This window comes from Neoarius graeffei, chromosome 3, assembly GCF_027579695.1.
Source record: "Neoarius graeffei isolate fNeoGra1 chromosome 3, fNeoGra1.pri, whole genome shotgun sequence".
Classification (NCBI taxonomy): Eukaryota; Metazoa; Chordata; class Actinopteri; order Siluriformes; family Ariidae; genus Neoarius; species Neoarius graeffei.
In genome coordinates this window covers 80927575-80950914 of record NC_083571.1, presented here as the reverse complement: position 1 = coordinate 80950914, position 23340 = coordinate 80927575, and the positions used below count along the sequence as shown (strand labels likewise).

The window sequence follows — 23340 nt, the reverse complement described above, 5'->3', positions numbered from 1 at the left end:
TTAGGTGATCTTTTGGGATGCAAGAAAATAATAAAAGAATGACTGCCTGTAGGGTTGGCAGGGAATCTGTTTACATAAAAGATAGCTGTCCCTTCTATGGTGAACTAGATGAAAGTTTGGGTGCAAGTGCCAGGGCCAATCCCATAGATGTACTTGAGAGAGTAAGTGTTGATCTGCTAAATAATCAACTAAAACAGTATATTGATGTGATTTAGTTTATTACTGCTCTTAATGTACACCCGCTCATTCATGCAGTTATCTAATCAGCCAATCATGTGGCAGCAGCACAAATGTGGCATAAAATCAGCACTTACAGGTCAAGAGCTTCAGTTAATGTTCACATCAAACATCAGAATGGTTTGAGTATTTCAGACACTGCTGATCTCCTGGAATTTTCATCCACAATCATCTCTTGAGTTGTGTGAACGATGTGTATGTATGTCTGTGTGTGGTGGTGGTGGGGGACCATCTAATGTGTGACAGTTCTGTGGGCAGAAACATCTTATTGATGAGAGAGGTAAGAGAAGAATGCCCAGACTGGTTGGAGCTAACAAGAAAGACTATGGTAACACAAATAATGACACATTACAATCATGGTGAGCAGAAAAGCATGTCAAATCACACGTCACACCTAGAGGTCACACATTTCCATGCCTTACATACGCCTAAGGCTACATCCACATGACAACGGCAACGATATATATATTTTTTAAATATCGCGTCCACATGGGCAACGGATCAGTAAAATATCAGGTTCATATGGCAACGCAACGCTTGCTGAAAATGATGCAATACACATGCCACACCTCTAGGTGCGCTGTAAGACGGTCCCATCGGAGACACCAGAACAATAGAAGTAGTAAGGACTAGTGCTGTCAAAAATGTTGCGTTATTATCGTGTTAACTTGACTCAATTTTAACGGTGATAATTTTTTTATCGCGTGATTAACGCTCTGTGACATGATGTAGGTTTTTCATAAGCTTTTGAAACTGCCAGGAACTTGGAACAGAGACTTTGCTTAGAAAAACGATAGCAGCTAGACTGTAATGCCATGCCCCGCACAGCCAGAGTCCTCTGCCCTCCCCCCAAAGAACCAGCGCGGGCAGGGCACGCTAGCCCCGCGCCTCGGGACGAAGAGCCACGGTGCTCGGCTTAGGTTTCGTTTTCCCATCGGCGGCTCCAGCCCGACTTTGCAGTGGCTGTGACAAGACGTGTTATGCTCTGCAATAAAAAAAAAAATTGGTACAAAGCAAGCCCATTCATTTTTTTATGCTGATAAGAGAATTACAATGGTTTTTCATGTGACAAAAATGTGCGATTAAATTGCAATTAATCGCGAGTTAACTATGACAGTCGCGACATTAATCGCGATTAAATATTTTAATCACTTGACAGCACTAGTAAGGACGCATGTGCATAAACTATTATGCGCGAGACTTCATATTAGCCACAAAGTCAGAAAAATCTGTTCGTAAAATTACGTTATAATGACCAAATACAATGAAAAGTATTCTTCCAGTCTCACCTGTGAAAGGTAATCCCATGTGATCTCGTTTGGACGGCAAACCTGTTGGTACAGTTAAATGCAGCACATGAATGAGGCATTTTTATTCTCCGCTTTGCCCCATCCAATATGGCGGCGAGGATGACGTATGCTTCTATGCGGAAGGCGGCGTCTTTAATGGTCTGGAATAAATTGAATGCTACACGTTGATGGATTAATTTGTTCTTCTACGCCCTTTTTGAGGAATGTATTGTAGGACTTAAACCAACATCTGAAGAGGTGAGATCGCTCCTTTTTTTCCCTATTTTTGCTGGCGGGATTGACTCTGCCCTAAGGGCTATTCTCTCTCTCTCTCTCTCTCTCTCTCTCTCTCACTTTGCACCATTACACAATAAATATTCACAGTGAAAATATTTTGTAAGCGCGTTTCATGAACCAAGTTATAGGATTTGTTGGCAACTCGCATCGAATTCGTTACACTTCTACCCGGCGTGAAGCACATGTGGTTGTGATGTCATCATAAACAAATCCATTCTACTCATCCAGACGACTTCGCAACGGCGCCATTGCCAGATCTTTCCACTCTGGAACCCGTTCTCAAAAGATTTCGTTTTGGGGCACCCAAAACGCCGGTGCCGTGTGGACGCCAGGCCGAAACGATAAACAATTTTATCAGATTCACCTGAATCCGTTGCCGTGTGGACAGGGCCTAAGATTTGCCTGCGTGGTGTGCATAGGGTGTGGTAGACTGTTAATGGTGCTATTCATTTTTCCTATTGAGCCCCTGCCCACCAAAATATCTGTTCTCAGTATGACACACAGGATCCACAAATATCTTTTGAATCATTCCTTACCAAATCCCTGTCCTCCCTTTCCCCTCAACAGTGACTAAACCCAGATTACTCTTATTACAGCAGCAAAGCTTTCTCTGATGACCACACAGGAATAACATTTTCACACTGTCATATTTTGGGGTTTGCCAACAATATATTTTGGGGCTTGAAGTTATCACCAAATTTGTCTGTGGTTCAGGTATCCACCCTGTTTAAGCACTACACACCAAAACAGATGCTTTGCTATTTTAAACTACCGTTTACCTTGCATCAAACACTTTAATGGGTGAATCATTCGCCCATTAAAATGTTTGATGTACGGTCAAGTGCTTCCTTGCTAAAGTTTAGTCTAAGAAACCATCATGCCTGTGTCACCCTATGTGAAATTACCCTGGGTAGGCCAACAGTCCATCACAGGATACACACACACAGAGGGGCAGTTTATCCTAGCCAAGCCAATCCAGCAGGAAACACCCATCAACATATTGCTCTTATACACAAGCAAACTTGGGTCTTATGACAAAGCCTGGACACACCAACACAATGCTGCAAATCCCATTTCAAGGGATTGTAGCAGCTCACACAAATCTTTAGAAAGTGTACGTTCACACACTTGTGCACCAAAGAAGAAGCATAACCATGGGCTACCTCAACCACATAAACAGCTACTTAAGAGCTACAACCTTCTGTGATCTGTTAATTTACCATAAAGCTCTTCTTGATTAGGTATACAAAGTCTTCAAAGCCCTATCAAAACTTTCATTTTCCCATTTGTTTTGTTTAGAAGAGAGCTAGGTCTCGAGGTCAACAAAAGGCATACAGGTCAGACTTAAGACCTCTTTGATGGTCTCTTGTCTGATTTTGCCTCTCCCACCCTACTGAGCAAGATACTGACAACTTCTTTGAAAAACAAAAATCAGGCCAAGGTCCCTGCTCTTTAAGGCCATTGATGCGTGGAACTCACCATTGAATTCACCCTTGAAATGAAGCCTGTTACAAAGAAGTTTAGGCTTTGAGTAGGGTCTACTGGTTTGGGGTCAGCTTTCTTCTTTACACCATAGTAATATATCTGCCAAGGAAGTGTAAGAGCTCATCCAAAATCAACACTCATATGCTGAGCTACTTTGTCAGTCCAGGTCTACTTTAATAGGCAATCATTCCTACGCAATCAAACTATCACAAAGGTTGTCAATATCGGAGCAGTCCCAGCTCAGGTTGGTCTTCACATCCAAAATCAGAGGTTACTCGGTTAATTATTAACTATAACATAAATAAGTTTGGGGTGGCACAGTGGTTAGCACTGGCACCTCACAGCAAGAAGGTTCTGGGTTTGAACCTCGTGGCAGACTGGGGCCTTTCTGTGTGGAGTTTGCATGTCCATGCCTGTGTGGGTTTCTTCCAAGTACTTTGGCTTTCTCCTACAGTCAAAAGACAGACATATGGATTAGGTCAACTGGCTACTCTAAATTGCCCACAGGTGTGAGTGTGAATGGTTGTTCATCTCTTTGTTAGCCCTGAGATAGTTTGGCAAACTGTCCAGGGTGTATCCCATCTCTCACCCGAAGTCATCCGGGATTGGCTCCAGCTTCCCCCATGACCCTGACAGATAAGTGGTATGGATAATTGAGGGATAGATAATCAAGGTTATTCAGTTGTTCTTAACCATAAAAACATAATCAGTGGTTAAAAAGGAGAGAACAAGTGAAAGCACTGAGGATATTTTTGGTGACATCTTGCAATATTGCACAGGCAATTCATTAGTTATCAAACAGTTATTGACCCCTCTGTGAAGTAGCTGATTAAAAACTCTCTCCTAGCAGTGGGACACCTAACCCAGTCCATGGGACAGCTCTTCACCAAACTGGTTTTTGCATGGTCTCAGGCGTGTTTGGCACAGTCTGCGTTGTTTCTATGTGGCTCCAATGTGATCCCACCATGAAAGTGTCCCATTGAGGGACATGCATGAGGGACAGGGGCATGCTGACAGGACACTTAACAGATGAAAACATTGCTCACTTGTTAATGATTGGGTCAGTAAGTCCTGATGATAATGCTGCAGGGGTACAAACTTCAAGGATATCATTCCCTCTTGAATGCTCTGAGGTGTTAGAGATAAAGCAGACACCACAGTTCAGAACAAATGGTTCTGCTTAATGCTCCAAAGAAGAATGATGCTCTGTCCAAGTCTGGTTCCTAAAAGCTCTATTGTTTTGAATGTTAAGGACTGGTTTATGACCGTGGATCTGCATGTTGCATATTCCTACATCGCCATTGCCCTAGGACAGACTTTCCAACTCCTACCTTCTGGCCTCTCTGTAGTGCTATGAGTGTTCTTTGCAGTTAACTCTGTCACCTCTGATGGCCAGAAGCATCAGGATACTGCAACATCGGATGACTGTGCCAAGCTGTAAGCCATCAGGGGCACATACACTCACCATATACATTGTGTTCAGTCTCACGGTGAACCCAGAAAAATGCTTCTTAGCACCCAAAAAGGTCCTTGCCAATCAAATTCAAATCAAATCAACTTCACGGTCATGTTACTCAATTCCATTTCTGCAGAATACAAAGAATACAATAATTAGGCCACAGAGTCCTGTGATCCCAAAATGACCAGGTTTCCCTAGAAGATGGACCACCATAGTACATCTGTTGATCATCAGATCAATTGTTTGTCCATTACGGAGGAAAGCCATAGAAATGAAAATAAAAATCCCATCTAAACATATACTGGCCCACTAGGTAGTTGACGTCATCAGCATTGCATAAGAGTGGACCTGACACCCAGCTGCTCGATGTGAAACATGTCTATTTCTTGGGCATAAGTGCTTTTTACACGGGCAGCAGGAACAAGTTGTGCCCACTTTCCTTCGTGTTTACATGCTCACATTGTCGGTGGCAGACCGGAAAGTTAGACAGGTGAACACAAAAGTGCACATGTGCAAATCAGTGATCAGAAGCAAAATGGTGGGTGATGACAAATGGCGTGCTTTCATATTTTTCAACATTTTACTGGCTGTTACAAGAAAAAAAGACAGTGATCAAGGATCCAGAACATAAATGCAAATGCACAGTGTCCATATCAGGATATTCCAAGAACATCAACAGTGGCTGAGCAATGCCACTCCAGGAATTCTGCCTGGCTTCTACCTGTGTGTTCATGTCCAAACACCTTTTCAGTCAGTCCTAGGTTGAGTCAGTTATTTATGACATTGTGGTATTAGACAAGGTTCCCTTTCAATCAGGGTTTGTACCAGTTTGGTGAGAAGTCACTAAGACATTTCCAGGAAAAAATGGCTGTATGGAAAAATTTATATATATATATATATATATATATATATATATGGCGGCACGGTGGTGTAGTGGTTAGCGCTGTCGCCTCACAGCAAGAAGGTCCTGGGTTCAAGCCCCGGGGCCGGCGAGGGCCTTTCTGTGTGGAGTTTGCATGTTCCCCCCGTGTTCGCGTGGGTTTCCTCCGGGTGCTCCGGTTTCCCCCACAGTCCAAAGACATGCAGGTTAGGTTAACTGGTGACTCTAAATTGACCATAGGTGTGAATGTGAGTGTGAATGGTTGTCTGTGTCTATGTGTCAGCCCTGTGATGACCTGGCGACTTGTCCAGGGTGTACCCCGCCTTTCGCCCGTAGTCAGCTGGGATAGGCTCCAGCTTGCCTGCGACCCTGTAGAAGGATAAAGCGGCTAGAGATGATGAGATGAGATATATATATATATATATATATATATCATTATCTCTAGCTGCTTTATCCTGTTCTACAGGGTCGCAGGCAAGCTGGAGCCTATCCCAGCTGACTATGGGAGAAAGGCGGGGTACACCCTGGACAAGTCGCCAGGTCATCACAGGGCTGACACATAGACACAGAATCATTCACAGTCACATTCACACCTACGGTCAATTTAGGTGGGGTTTACATTAGACCATATCAGCGGATCATCAGATTAACGTTTTTAAAACGATTAGTGTGCACACAGCAACACCAATACACGATTCGCGTGCACACAGCAACACCAATACACGGATACGCTCGGCTCCGCAGGCATCCTGCGCTCCAAATCACTCCGCCCTGAACAGCGAGTGCCCTCGGGAGGGTGCGCACTCCGGCCCTGCGCAGCTCACAGAGCGCGCGAGTGAAGTGCACAAGCAGTGATTCGGGACTGAGCCACTGTGTGTGTGATCCCAGCGCATATCACTTACCACTTGCAAGTGGAAGGATGGCAAGCCTAAAGACAATCATAACTACACAATGGGCAGTATTTGCATCAGTATTTGCAGTATTTTCATACTTTTATACTCTTTAATGAAAGGTGATACAAGGCGGAAGTCCGCGCCGTTTTTCAGCAGTCGCGTCACATGACCAACGCCAGCGAATCAGGAAGGTGGATGTCACAGTGACGTTGTCCAATGACGACGCCAGCTAGAGCTCAGCACAGCGTATCTGCGTATTCTCAATGTTTACACAGCACTGGACCAGACACGATCTGGATTGAATACGTGGACGCTGGCGGATTCCCGTTTCCCGGCGTTTTAATGTAAACGGACAGTGCATCCGCGAAGAAAACGAGACAGATACGGTCTAATGTAAACTTGGCCTTAGAGTCACCAGTTAATCTAACCTGCATGTCTTTGGACTGTGGGGGAAACTGGAGCACCCGGAGGAAACCCACACGGATACAGGGAGAACATGCAAACTCCGCACAGAAAGGCCCTCGTCGGCCACGGGGCTCGAACCTGGACCTTCTTGCTGTGAGGCGATGGCGACAGCGCTAACCATATAGTGTGTGTGTGTGTGTGTGTAAAACTGGGTCTGAGAAAGTCCTCTTGAACTAAGTATAAAAGTTCATATTTCCCATTTCACATACAACCCCAAATCAGAAAAAGTTGGGACGGTATGTTGAAATTAAAACTGAAAACAATCACTTGTAAATAAATAATCTTTGACCTGTATTGCAAAATAACACAGCAATATATTATTTGATGTTTTATTTCATGACTTATTGTTTTTTCATAATAGTTATTTCAATTTTGACTCTTGCAACATATTTTTTCAAAAAAAAAAAGTTGGGATGGTAAAGTGTTTACCACTTTATAATGTTGCCATTCCTTCTCACAACACTTAAAAGATGTTTAGGGACTGAAGGCACAAAGTGATGAAGCGTTTCAGGTGTTATTTTGTCCCATTCTTCTTGCAAATAGGTCTTAAGGTGTGCAACAGTACAGGGTCATCGTTGTAGCATTCCTAAGCCGAGAGCCATACTATTGAAAATCCCATAGACCCGATTTTTAAAAAAAATCCCACGAAGTTATGACGTGGAACTTGTACACCCCCAAAAAATATGTTGTATATGTTGGGATTATCTACTAACTGTGAAAGTATCAGGTGAAATTTCGCTGTCTTTTACAAGATCGAAATTGCGCCTAACCTGTCAGAAACGGACTACAACCAAACTGTCTAGTCAGAGTCACTCATACATCAGCAGTAGGCTTGATAAGTTTTGTTCTTCATACTAGCCCTTACGAGTGCTGACAGCTCTCCCTGTGAATAGCGGCAGTTGACTGCATGCCCTGATCTGTAATGGTTATCCCCATGAGGGATGCATTTCTTATTGGTACAGAAATACCCCGCCAACCACGCTATACAAATCGGCATGTTGATGTAGGCTACTCGCCGGCCGCTACCTGCTACAGATTTGGAAAGGCGCTAGACTTGCGGTGACGTCACATGCGCGACGTCAGGTCCGTGTAGTCTTTGATCAGCTTATTAAAAAACATTTCAAAACAATTCAAATCGGTGGAAAAAATAAAGTATGATCACCAGGATTGATAGAGCTGCCCGACATGCACAACATATGGAAGCCATTGTCTTAACTTTGAATTGTAACCCGAAATGTAATTTTTTGAAAAGATATTCCCATTCATTTTGCCATAAAGGTTGGAACGCATCCAGTAGGGGGCGATGAGATTACTTTCCCTCCCTATTCTCCACTGGGGACAGAGAGGACAGACAACCTCTTCTTCCACAGCCATGCCATTTTAAATGTGTGCAGAATGTGGGTTTGCATTGTCTTGTTGAAATATCACTGGAAAAGTTGTTGCCTTGAAGGCAGCATATGTTGCACCAAAATCTTAATGTATTCTTCTGCATGATTGCTACCATCACAGGGCAACGACACAACCCCATACCATGATCAACCCTGACTTTTGGACTTGTTGCTGGTACCAATCTGAATGGTCCTTTTTGTCTTCGTTCCGGAGCACAAATATCCATTTCTTACAAAAAAAAAAGACCTGGAATACTGATTTGTCTGACCACACTACACATTTCCACTATGTGATGGTCCATCCCAGATGCCTCCAATCCCAGAGAAGTTGATGGTGCTTCTGGACACAGTTAACATGGCTTCCTTTTTCCACAGCAAATTTTAACTGGCATTTGTGGATGCAACTCTGTATTGTAGTGCTTGACAAAGGTTTGCCAAAGTAATCCCAAGTCCATGTCCCAATATTACATTACATGGCATTTAGCAGATGCTTTTATCCAGAGCGACGTACAACGTGTGCAAAAGTCAGGTACACAAAGTGCTGAACTTCTAGACAAGAAAATTCTAGTGCCAACTGAACAAGTGACAGCAATACCTAGTGTAATATGCTATTGAAATCCCAATACTCAAACACCCAAGGAAACACACCAACCATATAACGTATAACTAAAGAACTCAAAACAGCTAACCCCAGGCTAGACCATACATAGCCTGGGTTGGTCAAAACTGAAACTCGGTTACACAGTGGACAGGGAAGAAGGGGAGAGGTGCAGCCTGAAGAGGTGAGTCTTCAGTTTGCATTTGAAGGTGGTCAGGAAGTCAGCAGTTCTGACCTCAGTGGGAAGGTCATTCCACCAACGGTGAACCAGGACAGACAGTAGTCTTCAGCAGGCTAGGCAGGAGTGGAGAGGAGAAGGGGCCAGGCAACCAGTAGTAGTGGAGCATAGGGATCTGGCTGGTGTATAGGTGTGGAACAGACTCTGAAGGCATGCTGGCCCTAACCCCTTGAGAGCCTGGTAAGCTAGTACCAATGTCTTAAATTTGATGCGAACTGCAATAGGTAGCCAGTGCAGGTTGGCAAGCAGAGGGGTGACATGGGAAGAACAAGGTAGGTTGTTGACCAGGCAAGTTGCAGCGTTCTGGATGAGCTGCAGGGGTCTGATGGCAGAAGCTTGAAGACCAGCAAGGAGAGTTGCAGTAGTCCAAGCGGGAGAGGATCAGCACTTGGACCAGGAGCTGAGTAGAGTAGGTGGTAAGAAAGGGGCACATCCTTCGGATGTTGTAGAAGAGGAATCTACACATCCAAGTCACTGTAGCAATGTTGCTGAGGAGAATAATTTGTTGTCAAACACAACCCCTAGGTTCTTTGCACTGGGTGAAAGAGACCTAGAGATGTCCCCCATGGAGATGACAATGTCCAGGGGTGGAGAGGATGGAGGAGGAGTGTAGATTACCTCTATCTTGCCTTGGTTGAGCTTCAGGTGATGGTTGACCATCCAGCTTTGGATGTCACGCAGGCAAGCAGAGATGTGAGCGGAGATCTGTGTGTCAGAAGGAGGAAAAAAGAGAAACAGTTGGGTGTCATCAGCATAACAGTGGTAGGATAGACCATGAGCAGAGATAATTGGGCCAAGAGACTGGGTGTAGAGGGAGAAGAGAAGCAGACCAAGGACTGAACCTTGAGGGACACCGGTGGTAAATGGGAGTGGTGCTGATACAGTACCAGACCAGGTAACCTAGAAGGAGCAACCAGAGATGTAGGATTTGAACCAGTCTAGAGTTGTCCTACAGATCCCTTGAGCTTATAAGGATGACAGGAGGATGGCGTGATCAACAGTGTCAAATGCAGCAGAGAGATCAAGGAGAATCAGGACCAAGGAGAGGGAGGCAGCATGTGCTGCATGAAGTGCCTCACTGACTGAAAGACGCCTAGTCTCAGTTGAGTGTCCAGCTCAGAAGCCGGACTGGTGAGGATCCAGGAGGTTGTTCCGTGAAAGAAAAGAGGAGAGTTGGTTAGCAAGCATCTTTGACAGGAAAGGGAGATGAGAAACAGGGCGATAGTTCTGGATGACAGAGGGGTCTAAGGTGGGTTTTTTTCAGCAGAGGGGTGATGTGGGCCTGTTTGAAGCTGGAGGGAAAGTATCCAGATAGCAAGCAGGAGTTGATGAGGGAAGTGATAAATGGGAGGATGTCAGGAGTGATGGTCTGGAAGAGAGATGAGGAGATAGGGTCAAGGGCACTGGTGGTCAGATGGTGAGAGAGCAGGAGCTGGGAGACATCAGAAGTGGAAAGAGGGGAAAAAAGCAGACAGCAAGGGGGAAGAGACAGGGAGAGGGGAGGCAGGTGTGATGAAGGAGCTGTGGATGGCCATGATCTTCTCCTCAAAAAAGACTGTGAAGTCCTCTGCAGTGATGGAGGACTGAGGTGCAGGTGGTGGAAAGTTGAGAAGAGAATAGAAAACAGTCGACGAGGGTTGGAGATGTAGGTGTGAATTTTGGAGTGATAAAACTTCATCTTGGCTGATTTGAGTGTGTGGCTGATTTATATCAGCTATAGATGAATTACAGTTGTGGGTGCAGTACCGTCTGAGGGATCGGCGATTACAGGTGTCCAGCTTAGGCTTGTGCCTTTTCCCTTTATGCACTGAAATTCCTCCAGATTCCTTGAATTGTTTGTTTTACCTCATTACTACCCCTAAATTGCCCCATCCCAACTTTTTTTGGAATGTGTTGCAGGCCTGAAACACAGGAATGTATGTATTAGCAAATGAAATGAAGTTAACCAGACAAAACATGGAATATCCTGGGTTCATTCTGCCTGTAATGAAATACAAGTCAAAGTAAATTTAGAAGTCACTGCTTTTTTTTTTTGCATTTTCTATACCATCCCAACTTTTTTTCTTAATTGGGGTTGTAGAAGTCATGCATAAAGACTACAGTTGATAATTTTTACTAAATACTGTAGACATGTAGCTTCAAAGAACTATAGTTATTAGTTTTTTTTTTTCTCTTTTTTATCAGACATCTAATTTTTGGGTTTGTTTACCTGACATGTTTCGACGTACAACTTCCGTCTTCCTCAGAGGAAGACGGAAGTTGTACGTCGAAACATGTCAGGTAAACAAACCCAAAAATTAGATGTCTGATAAAAAAGGGAAAAAAAAACCCAACTAATAACTATATTTAATATAAGACATAATGAACGTAATCGAAAGAAAAAAAAGCTTCAAAGAACTGTTGCTGTAATCATAAAGACAATCCTGAGCTCATCTGTGGACTCTTATTCATCAATATTTACACAGGCAAAGTTGCTCATATTCACATACAAGAGATACACATCTGCTTAAGTGGATTTTCTAGGTCCCCCAAATCAATTGCATGTAAATCATGCCTTTGAGATTTCCAGATGTTTCTTGAGTAGAACTGTGTGAGATGTTTGTTTGTTTTAATTGCCTCTAGTTCACTGCCTTTAACACAAGCATTTGCCTTTAAGCCTGAAAAAATTTGCAGAACGAAGAAAGAAATAGCATTTTTTTTAAATTTGCTGTCAAATATTAAACACTAACATAAAAGCAAGAGATGATTTAAAAATGAAAAAGATGATGCCAAGCATTGAAATAAACATCTAATAGGAATCCAGTAAATTGCCAATATATTGCAGCATGAAAAGCCCTGGTTGAAAGCATCATGTTAATCACTACAAAATGCATTTATTTTAACAATATAGTTCATTATTGGGAAGAATACAAAATAACACTTGATCCAGCTCATCATATTATTTTGCATTTTTTATATTGCACACCCAAGATTAACTGTTAATTGTACACTCATCTTAACAAGATACAAAATTGTGATCATGAAATTGGTAAAGTGTACACTAAAGTGTGCACTGAAGCTATTTTATCATATTTTGTTTTAATTTGCTATGTTGAGTTCTTGACTTAATAAAATTTGGCTAGTAATATATTTTTCTTCTGTAAAGAAAGGATAAGCTGATAAAGCATTAATCTGCTACACTTACAATTCAAGTGTAGTTCATAATTTTATCCATAAAAAAATCAGTCCTTGTCATAAGCAATACTATTACTGAAGAGTAATAGAGTATTACTTAAAATAAATACTATTAATTAAGAGTGTCATATTTAAGTCAAGTTTATTTGTATAGCGCTTTTAACAATAAACATTGTCACAAAGCAGCTTTACAGAATTTGAATGACTTTAAACATGAGCTAATTTTATCCCTAATCTATCCCCAATGAGCAAGACGGTGGCAAGGAAAAACTCCCTCAGACAACATGAGGAAGAAACCTCGAGAGGAACCGGACTCAAAAGGGAACCCATCCTCATTTGGGCAACAACAGACAACATGACTATAACATTAACAGTTTTAACATAAAGTCAGTTTCGTTGATGTTATAAACTCTTCACTGATGGAAACTTGAGTGCAAAACTGTTCATGACAACTGCAGGCCTAAAGTTAGCAAGTCAACTGTAGTCCTCAGCCATAAAAGCATTACTGTAAGCAGGGTGTCCGCGGAGTCTAAAAAAGTCTAAAATTACACATTTTCAATTTTAGGCCTAAAAAAGTCTAAAATACAGAGATATTTTGCACTGTTGGTCTAAAATCTCATTTGGGTAATTTAAGACCTAGGTTACGTGCAGAATTATTCTGCACGTAGAAAATCTTCCTGGAAGTTCCTTTCAGCACCTAGATGTCACCCGGGATTGGTGTTGGTTAACATCTAGGTGCTGAGAGGAACTTCCGGGAAGATTTTCTAGTTTCGGTTGTGTTGCCAGATTAGGCGGTTTTAAGTGCGTTTTAGCGGGTTTTGAACATATTTTGGGCTGGAAAACGTCAGCAGTATCTGGCAACACTGCCGGCGGGAAGATTTCCTGGTTCCGGTTTACAGCGCTGACTCAGTTCGTGCAATTGCTGGTGTTGCGTAGGCTACCGTGTAAGCTCTGTCAATTTCAGCGACAAATTAAAAATGGAAGCGGACGAATTGGTTCCTAAAAGAACTAGTAAGGGGTCAGTCATCTGGCATTTTTTGGATATCGCGAGGAGGACGTGGAACAGCAAATGCCAGTTTGTAAAGTGTGCAAAAAAAACCTGTCATCACAAAAGGCAGCAGCACGACAAATATGTTCCATCACCTGAAAACTCACCCGGTACAGTATGAAGAGTCTCTTAAACTCCGAACTACTTGCCCACGAGCTAAACAAATGGCCATAGCGACCTCGATCTCCAAAGCCCCCCCATATGAGGAAACGAGTCAGAGATGGAGAGCTATAACGGATGCGATCACTAACTTCATTGCCGAAGACATGATCCCAATTAGTATAGTGGAAAAAACCAGGTTTCCAAAAATTACTAAACACACTCGATCCCAAATATGAGTTGCCTGGTCGCAGACATTTTACAGAGAAGGCAATACTGGAATTATACACATCTGAGAGGCAGCGCCAGAAAACATTCAGTTCAAAAGTGTGCAAAGAGAAAAATTATGTTTTGCAGATCTCTGTCTTCTCTCCCTCAATCTCTCTCTCTCTCTCTATTGTGAATGTTCCAGTGGTTCTCAGTAGTCAGGTTAATAGCTTGGAGATCTATTTTTTTAAAATAATTTAATGAAAGAGCACTTTTCTTATTTAGGCTAAATGTCTTTCTCAGTGTTGAGCCTGCACTTTATTGATTTGAGCTCTGAGCAGCTCTGTATTGTATTGCCCCTTTGTTGCAATTTTCAAGATTGTTTTTGCAGTTTGTGCCACATCTTTGTTGAATAAAAATAGTCTTATTTCAATTCAATTGTGATTAATCACGAACATGAAAATTTAAAATGTGTTGTTGAAAACCACCTGTAAAGTTAACCAAGAATGTTATTTAATCTGCAGGGACTGTAGTGAAAACAGTAAAGAGTAAAAGTTAGATTTCATGGGGTCCTTTAGAGGAGATTTAAATATATCGAGATGTATATCGTATATCGTGAAATGGAGAAAATGTATCGGGATATTCATTTTTTCCCATATCGCACAGCCCTATTGTCACGGTTTGTAGCAAAATGGGCAAATGCAAGTTTAACGACTGCTGGCTTGAACACAATGATTTCGTAGACTGGTTAAAACGTGTACCAAACAATCCGTTTGAGGCGTACTGCACATTGCGCAAAAGAACACTCAAACTCGGCACCCTGGGTGTAAAGGCACCGGAGTCGCACGCGAAAGCGGAGAAGCACCAGGCTGCCCATAAAAGTCTGCAACAATCGCATGCCATCACTCAATTTTGTTCACCGTTGTCAGGTCCAAGCACATCTCAAGATGGTGTATCAGCTAACTCCGTGCAAACTGTAACGCTACAACACGCAAACCATACGGAATCGAATGCCTCATCCTCAAGTGATTTGCGGGATGTCTTTGGCTCCACTGCAACTTAGTTCCTCATTAATGCAAGATCGCACCCTAGGGATGTAATGAGTTCATTGGTGAATCATAATAAATTTTGTTATTTCGAAAGTAATTCAGGCTCTCCCAATTTTCTTTTTTTTTTTTTTTTTGTGCGGCATAAGTCTTAAATTTAACCTGCTATGGTCTTAAAAAGGTCTTAAAAAGTCTTAAATTGAACTTGTTCAAGCCTGCAGACACCCTGTGTAAGTGTCCAGAGCGTCTTCCAAGTGTGACTTTCAACTGTCCATATGGGGCTGTCCTCCACAGGAGCGATGTGATGAGACTCCAACCAGATATAGGGCATTTAAGTATTTAATATTGACCTTTAATGGCATTTCATAGGTTCTTGAGCGCATTTACAATTATAGTTACATCAAAGTGCCATAGAGTGGTGTTGGATTTAATATTGACCCTCACTCATGCCAATATTGGGGGGGGGGGGAGTGTCTCATCCAAGTCTGTGTATGAGGTCTGAATACTGACACATACAACTTTGGTATTAATTCCCCATAACACATGCTTAACTGAACTCTGAATATGGACAATTGCAATGAAAAATCCAGAACATCTTAACTTTCAAAAAATCTAAAATGCTTTACTTTCATAATCATGGCTTCCTGTCATACACTTCCCCATATTATTTTTAATATGTATTTTTAGTCAAGACCACTTCTGAGAAAGAAGGCCCCGTTTTTTTTTTTTTTAATCCAGCTGTTATTGTCAGCTTTAATTTTGCCACCAAACAAAGTCTTCACTAGACAATCAGGACTGGGCTTGGTTGAGTTTAAAACCATGCGATTACAGTTTTCTTATCTCCAGTGCTCTCATTCCTCTTCCTTGCAAAGTTTCAGAGAATCCCTCCTCCTAATAAACCTCATTCGACTTTTACCCAGCCCTTAAAGAGGGCTAGAGACTGTATAATGTGTGCCCAAAAGAATTTGGGAACCACTGGACTACTTAAGTGTCAGACAGCCAGATGGTACAAAATGCTGTACTGTCTGCTTCTACAGACTACACATTGTCGAAACTTTGTGACTGGCACAAAACCCAGTGATAAACCTAACCTCTTTCTAGATGCTCTTTCTGCCAAAGAAGACGGTTAGTTGCAACGGTATCCAAATATATTTATAGGATATAAATTTTAAAATTGGTTTTACACACGCCTCTACCACAAACAGTAAATTACCGAGATATGAACACAGTATATACAGTACATCTGAAACCCAAACTCAGGCCTAAGCTCTTAAAATGCCAAAAGAGAGACAGACAGAAAGACATTAAAAGCAACTGCTACTGCTAGGCCTGTAATATTTCACACATCTGTTAAAACAAAATAGAGATCCAACAGATACTCTGAAGTGGTATTCTTTCTCAAAAAGAAACAGAACATCTCTACTCGTGGGTGCAGCTAAGGATTCTGACAGTAATCCCACTGTACACTGTGATCTTTCCAACAACAAAAGCCAAAAAAGGGCAGGTTTTTACAAACAGCTCTGTCTCTCTGATGGCAACACTGATAGCATTTATGTTCTAAACCCAGTCTTGTTTACTTAGTGAGATTTGGTGACTTTTTAAACCCCTTTAGCGACTTTTTGAGCAGACATTAGTGACTGTTCCGCACTCAATATGGTTTTCAACATCAAAGCTGCTTCCACTGCTGCTTTATATCAGCATTCTTTATAGAAATAGATGGTATTTTGGAAAAAAACATAAATAGTTAGTATGGTGCCATGAGCACAGGCAACTTCTTTCTGTATAAGAAGTAAGAAATACGCTCACTGTCCACTTTATTTGGAAAACCCATAAACCTGCACATTCAAGCAGTTATCCAATCAGCCAAAATCAGGCAGATACAAGTCAAGAGCTTGTTGTCTATGAAGATTCTCAGTCATCCAGGTCATAGTAAACTGTGGGTGATAAAAGAGAGCAACTGGACTTGCTTGAAGATTCTTGAAGACGTTTCACCTCTCATCCGAAAGGCTTCTTCAGTTCTGTCTGACTAATGGGGAGTATCAGGTATTTATCCTCTCATGGATGAAAGGCAATCCTAAGGTGTCGTTGAGTCATCCTGTTGGTGTGGGTCACTGGGGGCTGGGTGTGAATGGTCTAGAGAGTCGTTGGGGTGATCAATGGGTTGTTGGTTCTCTCTGTCCTCCTGTGAGTCACTGAAAACAGCTGGGTTTTGGTGTGCATTCAGTTGTCTGGGAAGTGTGCCAAAGACTGCATTGTAGGTGGCTGATAAATGGTGTCTTAGGCTACATCCACACGACAACGGCAACGAGATGTTATTTAAAAAAAAATCGCGTCCACATGGGCAACGATCAGTAAAATATCAGGTCCATATGGCAACGCAACGCTTGCTGAAAACGATGCAATACACATGCCACACCTCTAGGGGTGCTGTAAGACGGTCCCTTCGGAGACACCAGAACAATAGAAGAAGTAAGGATGCATGCGCATAAACTATTATGCGCGAGACTTCATATTAGCCACAAAGTCAGAAAAATCTGTTCGTAAAATTACATTATAATGACCAAATACAATGAAAAGTATTTTTCCAGGCTACCTGTGAAAGGTAATCCCATGTGATCTCGTTTGGACGGTAAACCTGTTGGTACAGTTAAACGCAGCACATGAATGAGGCATCTTTATTCTCCGCTTTGACCCATCCAATATGGCGGCGAGGATGACGTATGATTCTACGTGGAAGGCGGCGTCTTTAATGGTCCGGAATAAATTGAATGCTACACGTTGATGGATTAATTTGTTCTTCTACGCCCTTTTTGAGGAATGTATTGTAGGACTTAAACCAACATCTGAAGAGGTGAGATCACTCATTTTTTTTCCTATTTTTGCTGGCGGGATTGACTCTGCCCTAAGGGCGATTCTCTCTCTCTCTCTCACTTTGCCCCATTACACAATAAATATTCACAGTGAAAATATTTTGTAAGCGCGTTTCATGAACCAAGTTATAGGATTTGTTGACAACTCGCATGGAGTTCGTTACACTTCTACCCGGCGTGACGCACTCACAGTCATGTGGTTGTGACGTAATCGTAAACAAATCCGTTCTACTCATCCAGACGACTTCGCAACGGCAATGTTGCCAGATCTTTCCACTCTGGAACCCGTTATCAAAAGATTGCGTTGTGGGGCACCCAAAACGCCGGTGCCGTGTGGACGCCAGGCCGAAACGATAAACAATTGTATCGGATTCACCTGAATCCGTTGCCGTGTGGACAGGGCCTTAGACCACCACCTCTGTTCAGTGATGGCCATTCCAGGTTGACAAAAATGGCTTCTTTAACTCCTCGCTCATACCAACGATCCTCTCTGGCTAAAATGTGTACATTGCAATCCTGAAATGAGTGTCCTTCATTGTTAAGATGAAGATAGACAGCAGAGTCCTGGCCTGAGGAACATGTGCCTGTGAAATGGTTGGTTTGTTTCCCCAATATAGGAGTCCGTACATTCCTCACTGCACTGAATTGCATACACTCCATTGTCCTGTTTGTGTCTGGGTATTCTGTCCTTAGGGTGGACCAGTTTCTGCTTCAGGGTGTTGCTGGGTCTGAAATGTACCGGAATGTTGTGTTTATAGGAGATCCTCCTGAGTTTCTCAGATAGACCAGAAATGTAGGGAATGGCAATGTTCTTGTGTTTGTTCCTGTTATCTTCCTTGTCCATTATGTTCCTTTTTCTGCTCTTGAAGAAAGCCCAGTTGGGATACCCGCAGTTCTGAAGTGCTTTCTTGATGTGATTTTGCTCCTTCTCTTTTCCCTCTACCATTGTAGGAATTTTCTGAGCCCTGTGTTGCAAGGTTCTAATGACCCCCAATTTGTGTTCCAGTGGGTAGTGTGAGTCGAAGAGTAGGTACTGGTCTATGGGTTTCCAGTAGACCTCGATGCTAAGGCTTCTGTCTTGTCTAATGTGTACATCACAGTCCACATTGTGGATAAATACCTGATACTCCCCATTAGTCAGACAGAACTGAAGAAGCCTTTCGGATGAGAGGTGAAACGTCTTCAAGAATCTTCAAGCAAGTCCAGTTGCTCTCTTTTACCACCCACAGTTCAAGAGCTTGTTCATATCAAACATCAGAATGAAGAAAAGTTTTATCTCTGTGACTTTAACCATGGCATTGTTGTTTGTACCAGATGGGCAGGTTTGAAGATTTCAGAAAGTGCCGATCTCCTGCAATTTTCACACAGAACCGTCTCAAGAGTTTAATGTTGAGAATGGTGCGAAAAACTAAAAAAATTCCGTGTGCATAGAGTCTGCAGGCTGAATCATCTTGTTGATGATCAGAAGAGAATGATCAGACTGGTTTTGAGCTGACATTAACTCAAAGAATCACTCTTTACAACCGTGGTGAGTAGAAAAGCATGTCAAAATGCATGGTGGTGTAGTGGTTAGCATTGTCGGCTAACAGCAAGAAGGTTCTGGGTTCTAGCTTAGCGGCTGACGGGGGCCTTTCTGTGTGGTGTTTGCATGTTCTCCCTGTGTCTGTGTGGGTTTCCTCCGGGTGCTCCGGTTTCCTCCACAGTTCAAAGACATGCGGTTAGGTTAACATGGGGCGGCCTTGGGCTGAGCTGCCCTTAAGCAAGGCACCTAACCCCAAACTGCTCCCCAGGTGCTGTTAACATGGCTGCCCACTGCTCTGGGTATGTGTGTATATGTGTGTTCACTGCTTCAGATGAGTTAAATGCAGAGAGGAATTTCACAAGTGTAAGTTGTTCTTCTTTAACACATCAAACATTGATGTGGATGGGCTACAACCACAGAAGACCACATCAGGTTCCATTCCTTTCAGCCAAGAACAGGAATCTGAGGCTATCATGAGCACAGACTTAACAAAACTGAGAGGTTTAAGACTGGATAAAGACCAGGTGATTTTTATTTCTAATCTTGAACTGTGCAGTTTGGGTGAGTGTAAAAAGCCCACGATAGGCTCAGATTCTTGTCTGTACCTGACAGAAGCAAAACCTGTAAAATGATTGATGATAGTGTCAAGAATCACAGATGTATTCCAACTATCATGATGGCTATCTATCAGGTTGGACATTTTAAATGTCATTGTGAAAATGTGGCGTCTGTGGCATTACTTTTTCGAATATTTTTGTATCCTTTATCCTGCCTTAAAGGACATGGGACATGAAACATAAATGCACGCTATATCAGTTTCTTTCCATTAAAAATATGAAATAATTGCATCAACAAATACAAAATTATCTATTAAATTCAGCAAAATCGTTATATTCGTGATGATTATATGGCATTTCTGCTCGAGCTCCGATATGCATATTTTACAACCGGAAGAGCCGCTGTCACGTGATCATACGTCACAAAAACTTTCGGGTACAGCACAAGCGGGTAGATGAATATGGAGAAGTGTGAATCGTGATGATGACGAATGCGACAAAATAGTTTTTGTGTCTTGGATGACAAGAAAATTGTTTCGTTTTTAGAGTGTTTAACGTACATTGAACATCATGGTGTATTGCGACCTCCCAGTCAGTCAGACACGCTGTTACTCCTGTTAGCAATGTAGCTAGGCTCAGCATGGCCAATGGTATTTTTTGGGGCTGTAGTTAGATGCGACCAAACTCTTCCACGTTTTTCCTGTTTACATAGGTTTATATGACCAGTGACATGAAACAAAGTTCAGTTACACAAATTGAAATGTGGCGATTTTCTATGCTATGGAAAGTCCGCACTATAATGACAGGCGTACTAACACCTTCTGCGCGCTTCGACAGCGCATTGATACCTTCACTCGGAGTTGTACCATTATTTTTTAGACAGGGCGGACGGACCAGGGCATTCGCCCGCCTGGCCGTGCCCGACGAGGAGCGCTCTCGGCTGGCTTCGGAGGCAGACGGCAGCCCCTCCTGGAAGTGTGGTTTTACCATGGGCCTCATGCGGAAAAATGCCGAGGTGCATTCGCTAATGCCGCTTTTCCACTACCAACACGGCTGAGTCGGGCTGAGCCGTGCCGTGCTGAGTTGGGCTGAGTCGAGCTGAGCAGGGCTGTTGGAGTTGCATTTCGACTACAACCGCGCTGAACCGTGTTGGCTGAAAGTGGGTGGACACATTGGGTGGAGTTAGCGAAAGTGGGTGGACGTCATGTGATGTCGTTAAGCAGCGCAAACAGTGACATCAGTGAGCTTTTAAGCAGTAGTCTCACGACCCGAATAGTAAACAATAAACATGGAGGACATGGAGTCGTTAGTGTTGCTGGTCTTGGTGCTGTGGCTTGTTGTCACCGACAACGCCAACAGATACTGGCAAGAGCGTATAGATGAGGCGAGGCGCATAAGGCTCCAGAAATTCTCGTAATTCGTAATTCTTCTTCTTCCGGGTTTACGGTGTTTACAGATCCCAGCGTGCTCGCGGGGTGTGTGTGGGCATGTGAGGACACTCCTCCTCACCAATCAGTGCACAGGGGAGTGTCTGCTCACGCCCCCAGCCTCACTCGGCTCGCTTTGGCTCGCTTCAGCCCCACTCCAAAACGGTGCGAGTTTTAGGGGCTAAGCAGGGCTGAAGCGAGCCGAGTCGTGCTGTTCTTTGGTAGTCGAAACGCGAGCCGTGTCGGGCTGAAGTGAGCTGAAGCGAGCTGAAGTGAGCTGAAAAAGGGTAGTGGAAAAGGGCCATAAGCGACTGAAAGCCGAGGTAAGGATTAGTATTATAATTTTGGGTGTATCAATTATTGATTATCATAATTCTGACTCGTTTCGCCATTTTGAATGTTTTCATCTCGGACTCTGGAAGCATTGTATCTCAATCAATCTCGAAAAATATCAGAAAAAAAAAACTAGCTTGCAACGGACTTTAGCTAGATCTATGATGAACTTTCAATGTATGATACAAAAATAATACTTCTTGCAACAGATCATTAGCCTTTGAGCAGAATTGTTTTTAACTTCCCAGGAAGTGTTATCGAGCCGACCGCTTTCAGTTTCATGGGGACTGAATGAACTCTCACTCTCAGAATCATCTGACCCGTCAGAGTAAAGACAAGATCCATGTTCATGTGAATTTCCAGCTATCGGTTCGAATTGATAGGGTCTAACTTCACATCTCTGTGAAACATCGGGAATGTCACTGTCGATGGTGTCCATTTCGGTAACCTGTTTACATTAGATTCCCAAGCGCTGGCTCCTTGGAAAGTTTTTGTGACGTCACGGGTCACGTGACCACCTAGCTAATTAACGAATCATTGTTTTACGCTGATGTATAAAAAAGTTGAATAATGTGATGATTTTCACATTTTTGACGCCCTGCAGTGATTTAGATGGCATTTCTTATGTCCTTTATACATAATTATACCCAGAAAAAAATCCATGTCCCATGTCCTTTAGCCATGTTGTCTGATTTCAGAGCAGGACAACAACGCAGCTTTTTCTATAGTACCGTATTTTAGTTTTCCTTGTCTGTGCTGCCTTCAATGCAGGAAATGTCTTCACTCACAAAGCAAGAACAGGGTTTAAATTAATATAATAAAAGATAATTTATCAGGGATACTTGATTACACAATAATTCAAGAAATATTTTACATTACCATATATTTTATAACTTTGAGCTGATTTGCTTCACATGGCTCTCATTTTACTTAATTATTCTCATGATCCTAATTGATGAAATGAAGTGAGTCACGCCCCCGAAGGTGACGTCACACGCGTGATTACGTTTCCAAAAATCACCTCACAGAAGTATAGACACGTTAAAACACAGCCGCTTGGAGTTTATTCCCTGTGTGTGTGTGTGTGTGTTTGCTCGGGTTTGGGTGAAGGTCTCCTCCTCACCTGTGTCTGCTGACGACGCGCGCGTGCTGGCTGTGTGCTGGTGCTGTGTATGATCCCGCGACACTAACGGCGAACCCGTGCAGCAGCAGCGCAGCAGAGCACAGAAGAAAACTGCAAGCCATCGTTTACTGAATAAAATATCAGTTCTATACAGAGTTACATTAAAAATATAAACCGTTCAAGGTATATAAAAAAAAAGAAAAAAAGATCGGCGTTACGCACAGAACCGATCTGTTCCTCAGAGTTTGAATGGGATGTGTCTGATCGGATCTCTCCCTCTTTCCCTTCCAAAAGTCTCACAGGTTAAGTTCATTTCCGTCTCTCCGTAAGAAGCTGGTGAGCCAAAGTTGAAGATCCCTTCAGCATCCACATGATGATCCACTGAGGAGCGACTTGAGGGAATAAACACCACTGCTGAGTGGCACAGGAACTGCCTGATCTCTCTCTCCCTCTCTCTTTCCCATCTCTCTCTCTCTCTCTTCTCTCTCACACACACCCTCTCTCTTTCCCACTTCTCTCTCTCACCCCCTCTCTCTCTCCCACCTCTCTCTCGCTCTCACCCCCTCTCTCTTTCCCACCTCTCTCTCTCTCACACACACACACACACACACACCCTCTCTCTTTCCCACTTCTCTCGCTCTCACCCCCTCTCTCTTTCCCACTTCTCTCGCTCTCACCCCCTCTCTCTCTCCCACCTCTCTCTCG

General features: G+C 43.0%; 1 protein-coding gene across 1 annotated transcript in view; it reads right to left on the bottom strand.

The window, feature by feature from the left end:
- The window catches only part of emilin1a (elastin microfibril interfacer 1a), a 40179-nt gene extending 17048 nt beyond the window's left edge, over window positions 1-23131 (bottom strand). Inside the window, exon 1 of the mRNA XM_060917452.1 lies at window positions 22636-23131. Within this exon, the coding sequence (XP_060773435.1) occupies window positions 22636-22757 (122 nt within the window). The 5' untranslated portion in view covers window positions 22758-23131. The remainder of the gene's footprint in view (window positions 1-22635) is intronic.
- Between the last annotated feature and the right edge of the window lie 209 nt (window positions 23132-23340).